At 39.2% G+C, this 8,337-nt stretch overlaps 1 protein-coding gene across 1 annotated transcript; it reads left to right on the top strand.

Annotated features, from left to right (window-relative positions):
* The first annotated feature begins 251 nt into the window (after positions 1–251).
* Positions 252–8,013, top strand: LOC109216725 (zinc finger protein 593-like). The gene is made up of 3 exons (XM_019380905.1): positions 252–500; positions 629–691; positions 7,555–8,013. The coding sequence occupies exons 1-3, from the start codon at positions 307–309 to the stop codon at positions 7,658–7,660; spliced, it is 363 nt and encodes a 120-aa protein (XP_019236450.1). The 5' UTR covers positions 252–306; the 3' UTR covers positions 7,661–8,013.
* Positions 8,014–8,337: the final 324 nt, after the last annotated feature.

Below are 8,337 nucleotides of genomic sequence, written 5' to 3'. Positions count from 1 at the left end.
TATGCGCAAGGGAAGAGGCGGACCATAAGGGTTTATTGTACGCAAACTTACCCTGTATTACTGTAATAGGTTATTTTCACAGGTCGAACCCGTGACCTGTGGTCATATATATGCCAAAGCTCCCCCTCAAATATACTAAAATAGAGGTAAATAAATATAGAGTATATAAATCTTGGCAAGATCCTAGCGAGTAGTGGGATCATGCAGCATACGATGTCGTTTGGGGGGAGAAAACATATATCAGCTCACAATCTAGGGTTTCAAATTTCCTTCACAATCAACGGCCTAATTTGCAGAGAGTGAAAAATGGGAGGTAAGTGTCCACACAGGAGCGTAAAGAAGCGAAGATACTCTCACAAAACTTTTCGCCGTTCAAAATTCCTCGTAAAAGGTGACGACGCCGTTTACGACGAACTTAAAAAGCCAGCTGAGCAACGGAAAGAGTTTCCCGTCGACGAAGATCTTCCCGGAATGGGTCAATACTACTGTTTACACTGCGAGTAATTTATACCTCTTTTAAAAGCTCAGTTAATTGGTTATTTTATTAAATTTAATTAAAATTTAGTTTTTTTTGTTTATTTATTAAATTTTGTTTACTTTGTTGTTTTTGATGGTTTGATTTGTGTAGTCGATATTTCGCGAATGTTGCGGTGAGGGACGATCATTTCAAGACGAAAAAGCACAGGAAGCGGTAATATGTTAATAGATTTTAGTTGATGGCACTTACATATTGATATTTGGTGAATCAGTGTAATTGTCACGTTGCAGCTTAATTTTAGTTTCATTGCTGCTGCTTACTTAGGTTGCTTCGAACTGACGTGGAAATAAGTCCCCATCCCAACTTTTCTCAACTTGGCTGAGCTCAGGGGCAGATTAGTGTTAGAATTATGAATTCGTCCGAACCCTATACCCTATGTATATGCGTTAGAAATTTCACTAAACAAGTACAATAATAGATTTCAAACCCGGTAAGTAAAATGGGTTGTGCTAGAATTTTGGACCAGATCCGTAAAGTGTAAATCCTGGAAGAACTATCTGAATGAGAGGAGCGGCTGTAAGACAGGGCTGTTTTTCTTCTGTGTTTATAAACTAGCTGTTGTGGTAGGTGGTGTAATTGTAAAGACGTTATCGTATTTCTTTTATTTTAAAAGAAAAAAAACCCTATGAAGATGGAAATGATATAAGGTCTATCATTCTGTGGTCTTTTCTGCTATGGACTTCCTTAGAGAGAACGTAAATGTTAAGCAACTGATACAAAAGTGTAATGAGTATATGGTAGGCAATTGATGTAAATGTAATTTGAGGTTTTAGTTTGTTGTCTGACAAAACAGGCAATTGCTCGGGCACATCTTTAAATTTTTTGAACTGGAACTGGTATGGCTGAGGTTGTTATAGTTGAGGGAACGATTATTGAGGTGTGGAGGAAACTAGTAGCTGAAAATTAAGTATGAAGATAAATCATTATAATAGGAATTAAGTATGAAGATAAATGCCCCAAACGTCATAACAGGAAGTTGACCTGCTTGACAAAATCTAGTCTCGTCTTTTAGAAACAATGGAGCCTCTCTAAGCATGGGAATGTATAATGGATTTTTTCCTCGGTTATTATAGCATTCCTTGTTAGGAAATCTAACGGACTCACTAACATTCAAACAGTAATGCTACCACCTTCTTTAAAATTAACCTTGAATCACAAATTGTCGCAGGGTGGAAACTGCTATGTTGTAGGCTGCATAGGCAACATCTTTTCTTTCTATTACTTATACAGATAAATACGAATAAACAAAGCCACAACACCTGTCCCATTGCCAGTAATTGTCGTTTGGTTGTCCGCAATGCCTTTAAACTCGATGATGGTTGGAAAATTTTTCCGCAATTTTCTCTTAACCTATTTTGAATCAAACGCGACCTGAAAAGCTTGTTTTGCATGACCTGCACACAGTTTCTGCCATGGTTTCTTGTTCTAATAAATGGAGGATAACTTGTGACTTTAAGTGCCGAAATGCTCTTAAGTTAATTTCTTTTGGCAACGTACAATCTTAGGGGTTGATTTGTTACGTCTTAAGATTGGAATTGTGGATTAAAAAATGCTAAACTATAGGCAGAAGGGAATCATTTCAGTTTAGTAACAGTGGGTCAATGCATCTCAATGCATCTCAGTGTATTTCTTGTAAGCCAAACGAGGGTTCTTTTTTAAAAAAAAATGTAAAGGTGGTGTTCGAGCGAGCTCTCTCGCTTGGACTATTCCACCTGGCATTTGCTACTTTCCACCTAAGGCTTAGGCAGTCTCCTAGTGTTTTTCGATCTCCGTTGGAATTTGAACATGAGGTCTCATGGTTCTCTTCCCACTTCATTGACCACAAGGCCACACCCTTGGTCAAAGAAGACTTCCGCTTTCCCTATGTGTCAGCAATTTCTCAAGTTACATGTCTAATCATCATCAACAACAACAACGACCCTGTAAAATCCCATAAGTGGGGTATAGGGAGGGTAGTGTGTACGCAGACCTTACCCCTTTCCCGATGGGGCAGAAAGACTGTTTCCGATAGACCATCGGCTCAAGGAGACAGAAAAGACGAGAAGAGACAATATATCGGTACCGTCAATAGAAATAATAATAATAGCATCATAAAAACCAGAAAATAGATGACAAGCAATAACAATAACCAGTAATCAAGGCTGGTGCTATGAAAAACGGAAGGATAGTGTAAACACAACATTGACAACACATTCACAATTTCAATTTTTCTCTAGATAACCATTCAAGTCAAAACTAAGACATTTGATTTGGGATGAAGGGGCAAGACTATACAGCTAATCTGGTCACCGCGGGATGACTGTAAGGTTGTAGGTGTAGCATGTTAACGGTTAGCATGACTTTTTGTTTGTTAAATCAAAGAAGACAAGGTCTTCGAAGAATGATTAGCTAGGGTAAATAATGTAAATCTACCAGCACTAACAAGAAACAGATGTTAGGTAAGGATTGGCTTGGAGCGTGTTGCAGCCATCGTGAAGCTGAGGCAGATTGGAAGGGGATGAAATAGGATTTAACTCCTAATCGAGTGTCTGACCTTTCCAGTTGCTAAGACTGACCGAGACAATGTCTAGTGCTTACGTAAAAACTAGTCTAGCTCCAAAGTATCGGAAATACATAGTCCTGGATATTATGATCCTTGTATTGTGTGGTTTGATCTTGTGGTCCACATAATCCAAATGTTCTTAATATGAGGGATAATAATGCTTGCAGTACATGGACTCTAAAGTTATATAAAAGTGAAGATTATTACTTCAAAAAGAAATGAAGATTATTCCATCTGCTTGTATTGCACAATACCACATGCCTTGATATTTTGCCGTTAAACCTTAGTAATTTCAAAAAGGGGTAGCATCTTGTTGCCTAGCATTACCGAGAGCCATTTTTTTCCCTTTCCTTTTCTTGATAGGTAATGTGAGAATGTTATTTATGTAAAAATGTTGGAGAGGTGTACATCCAAAGAAAGATCATTGCAGTGTGTAAAGAATTGGGTTTCTTGTTGTTTTACAGTGTGTAAAGAACTGTGAAAGTCAACTGTGGATGCTCTAATGAATATATATTAACACACTTACAGGAGCTACTTTTCTCAGTTGAACAATTTATTTAATGAAATTGCATCGTAAGAACCCTCTTTGGAGTGATCTATGTGGGTCAGCTGCTTATGAGAGAAATGGTGCCTGAATCCATGGTCGAACAACTAAACAAGCTTAAAGCATACGAAGCATATGATCTGGACCATCATGATTGTGAGAATGCACGGGAGAAAATATTATTATTGATTAGTAATTGACAATGCTACAATGAACCCTATATATACAATACATGTCCTACTCCTAATACATATGGGATTAGGGTTATTTACTATTTATACAATGAAACTAACACTCCCCCTCAAGCTGGTGCATATAAATCATATGTACCGAGCTTGTTACATATAAAACTAATACGAGGACCAGTGAGGGACTTGGTGAAAATATCAGCAAGCTGATCATTCGACTTCACAAATTTTGTAGCAATATCTCCCGAGAGTATCTTCTCTCTAACAAAGTGACAGTCAATCTCTATGTGTTTAGTTCTCTCATGGAACACTGGATTTGACGCAATATGAAGAGCAGCTTGACTATCACACACAAGTCCCGTCTGACTAATCTCACCAAATTTCAACTCCTTGAGCAACTGTTTGATCCAAATTAGCTCACATGTGGCCATAGCCATTGCTCGATATTCTGCTTCTGCACTAGACCGAGCAACCACATTCTGTTTCTTGCTCTTCCAAGACACCAAATTTCCTCCTACTAAGACACAATATCCGGACGTAGAACGTCTATCAGAAGGTGATCCTGCCCAATCAGCATCTGAGTATCCAAAGATTTGCTCATGGCCTCGATCCTCAAACAATAAGCCTTTGCCTGGAGCTGATTTTATATACCGAAGAATGCGGACAACTGCATCCCAATGACTATCACAGGGAGAATCCATAAACTGACTCACAACACTCACAGGAAAGGAAATGTCAGGTCTAGTCACTGTGAGGTAATTTAATTTACCAAGCCTATATCTTGCAGGATCACTAAGAGGCTCCCCCTGTCCTGGCAGAAGTTTAGAATTCGGATCCATCGGAGTGTCAACAGGTCTACAACCTGTCATTCCCGTCTCCTCAAGATTATCTAAGGCATACTTCCGTTGTGAGATCACAATACCCGAGCTAGACTGAGCGACCTCAATACCCAAAAAATACTTTAATCTGCCTAGATCCTTAGTCTGAAAGGATGTAACAAGATGTAAGAACTGCATCCCCCCAAAAACGCAGCGGAACATGAGATTGTATGAGTAGGGTACGAGCAGTTTCAATAAGATGTCTATTCTTTCTTTCAGCTACCCCATTTTGTTGGGATGTGTACGGACAAGATGTTTGATGAATAATCCCATGGGAGTTCATAAACTGCTGAAATGGGGAAGACAAATACTCTAGGGCATTATCACTACGAAATGTACGGATAGAAACCCCAAATTGATTTTGAATTTCAGCGTGGAAGGTCTGGAAAATAGAAAACAACTATGATCGATTTTTCATCAAAAATATCCAAGTGCACCTGGAATAATCATCAATGAAACTGACAAAGTAGCGGAATCCCAAGGTAGAACTGACCCGACTAGGACCCCAAATATCTGAATAGACTAAAGTAAAAGGTGACTGCTCGATTATCGAGGCGCCGCGGGAAATGGGAGCGGGTATGCTTACCGAGCTGACATGACTCACACTCTAGAGTGGACAAGTGAGATAAGCCAGGTACCATTTTCTGAAGTTTTGACAGATTGGGATGTCCTAACCGTTTATGTAATAAATCTGGTGAATCAGTAACGGGAGAAGTTATTGGAGGAAGTAAAGATGCGAGTCCATGTGATTTTGCAAGGATAAGGTAATAAAGTCCATCTGATTCACGTCCGGTACCAATGATCCGCCCTGTACTGCGTTCCTGTATAGAAACAAGGTCATCAAGAAATAAAACAGCAGATTTAAGGGATTTGGCTAGGCGACTAACGGCTATGAGATTAAAAGGACTACCAGGAACGTAAAGAACGGAGTCTAAAGGTAAGGAAGGAAGTGGACTTGCTTGACCTATTGCAGTTGTCATGGCTTGAGACCCATTGGCCAGTGTGACTGTTGGAAGAGATCGAGAATATGAAATACTAGTGAAAATAGATTTGTTACCAGAAATATGATCAGATGCACCTGAATTAATGACCCAAGACTCAGAAGGTGAAGATTGGGAGACACAAGTCATGCTACTATTTGTTGGAACAACGGAGGCTAATCCTGAAGATGTCTGTTTACGTGCTTTGTACGGAAGGAACTCAATATAATCCGGAAAAGAAACCATCTGGATGGGATTCAATGCATTGGATTCAACGGATTGTGAGTTAAAAGCTTCCGATACGAATGCCATTATAATATCGTGTCGGAAAAAGCAGATTTTTTTCTTGGGATCACTGTTTATGCTGGAAAAATCACTGTAGCTGCCGGAAAAATCAATGTAGTCGCCGGAAAAACTCAAAGTGGTCGGAATCAAACGAAAACAGGATGGGCAGGGTCGGAATTAGTAGGCGACCCAACTGTTCTGAAGAACCGTTGTCAAAAAATGGCCGGAAGTGGGCGTACGCGCCGGCGCGTGGGTGTCACGCGCTCGCCGGAAAATTTCTTCTGCCGGTGCGTGTAGGCACGTGGCAGATTTTCTGCCGGAGAAATTTTAGAGGGTTGGTCGCCGAGGAGTGATCTACCTCGTGGTGGTGTTGGTTTTTGCACCACACCGATAGAAAGTGACTTGATTACGGGCAGCCTTCTAAGTCGCCGGAAAATTGCATGGCGACGAGGTCTTTCTTCCCGGAAGTCGCTGGAATGATGCACAGCGATAGGTTTCTCACTAATGCTCTGATACCATGTGAGAATGCACGGGAGAAAATATTATTATTGATTAGTTAATTGACAATGCTATAATGAACCCTATATATACAATACATGTCCTACTCCTAATACATATGAGATTAGGGTTATTTACTACTATTTATACAATGAAACTAACAATGATCCCTGCATTTGGCACAGTTAGTTCTTCTGGACTGACATAGACCTGTGGGTTAAATTGCAAGGACAATGATGTTTTGGGAGTCTAGGACCATAGGAGACATGCTTTTGGGGTTATAAGTGAAGATATGTCTTCTGTTTGTATTGACGCAATATTGCATACCTGAAATTTGCTATTAAACCATAATATCTTTTGCCGAAAAATTGGAGCAGCTGGTTTGTCTGGAGAGGTCTCTGTATGTAACTAATGCAAATGGTAGAATCTTTTGTACTAAATCGGAGCAGTACCTGCTTTGTATTCCTTGCAAGTGACCTTTTTATTCTAGTCGGTTGGTTTGACTGCACGGGGGCTACCAATAATAATAGAGGATATCCATTATAGAGTGTGCGCATCTAGGGCGACGGAGTAGATTACCTTTTGGCCAGTGCATGGTGAAAAGTGATACTGGTGGCAGATACGTGCAGAATCTAGAATACAACAACAAACAACATTTTGGGGTCTATTTGGACAATCTCGTTTTCTACTTCTTTAAACTTCTCTATTTCCTTTGTTTGGCCAAGTTAGGATCGGATATCTTCAATAATTTAGCACATGTGACGTGGTAAAGTGGCGACGTTTCACATAAACATGCCAAAGTTGTAAATATGACACAAACATGTGTGTAATAAATGGTAAATATGAAACTTACATTATATGTTGTAAATTGAGATGCTACTTTGAGCACAGTTCTTTTGATTTGGCTGTAACAAAATTAGAATTTTCTATTTTCTGCTAGGAGCATCCAGTTTGGAGCTTATGTCTATGCTCAACTTGAACAGCTCAACCATAGAAATCTGACTAATGAATTGTGAACCCATGTTTTGTAGTGATTGTGGTTGGTAGTTTGTGAAAATATAAAGCTTGTATATTTTTACCTGATTAGTTTTGTTGATGCAGTGTGAAAATAATGATGGGCCCTGCACCACACACCCAACTTGATGCTGATTTAGCTGCTGGAATGGGTATGCCAGATAATGGTCCAAAGCTAATGTCGATGTGTTGAGCTTCTCTCGTCCTGCTTATAACTCCTATGGTACTGGTAGAGTTCTTTTCAACTTTGAGAATTTATCTTAGGAACATAGGTTTTTGTTAGTCTACATCTCCCTCTCAGTATAGCAAGTTTAAAAGATAGATAGTGATTTTAGTTGGGTGGTTATGTTTGGCCAAGATTCAGCAAGACGCTAGCTAGTCTTATACATTTTCTCTCTGTTGTATCAGCCAAAGATTGCTTAAAACAGCATCTTTGTGTTTCTATACCAAGGGGCGGTATGGACTTGACAGGTTAAATACTGAAATAAAAGTAATTTTCCAGAATCTTTGTTAAACTGCAGAACGTATATAGTCCATCTTACCAGACGTCTTATCTAAATTCGTGCTAAATTATGTTGGTTATTTAAGTTTATGATTTCTACTCATTGGAACACATCCAATCAACATTTGCTGAATCTGATGGTAATAATCTTGCGAAGTATGGTACTTTGATTGTAAATCAGATCGATGAAAATAGATTTTCTCCCGTAGTCTTTTCCCCAAATTGTACATGTTGACTTTCTCAAACTTGAAATAGAACATTACTCAAATAGCATTTTATATAGATTTTTAATGTTCTTCGGAGTTCTAGACTCCTTACAGCCTCTGATTAATCGGAATTCACAGTGCGTAAGGGCCTTGTATATTATT

The sequence above is a fragment of the Nicotiana attenuata genome, unplaced genomic scaffold (genome assembly GCF_001879085.1).
Source record: "Nicotiana attenuata strain UT unplaced genomic scaffold, NIATTr2, whole genome shotgun sequence".
NCBI lineage: Eukaryota > Viridiplantae > Streptophyta > Magnoliopsida > Solanales > Solanaceae > Nicotiana > Nicotiana attenuata.
This window is presented reverse-complemented; position numbering and strand designations above follow the sequence as displayed.

Excerpts from the sequence above, each read along its gene's own strand:
- LOC109216725 (XM_019380905.1), top strand. The coding sequence starts at position 307 with ATGGGAGGTAAGTGTCCACACAGGAGCGTAAAGAAGCGAAGATACTCT. Across the intron at positions 501-628 it reads TACTACTGTTTACACTGCGA|TCGATATTTCGCGAATGTTG; the intron begins GTAATTTATACC and ends TGATTTGTGTAG. Across the intron at positions 692-7,554 it reads ACGAAAAAGCACAGGAAGCG|TGTGAAAATAATGATGGGCC; the intron begins GTAATATGTTAA and ends TTGTTGATGCAG.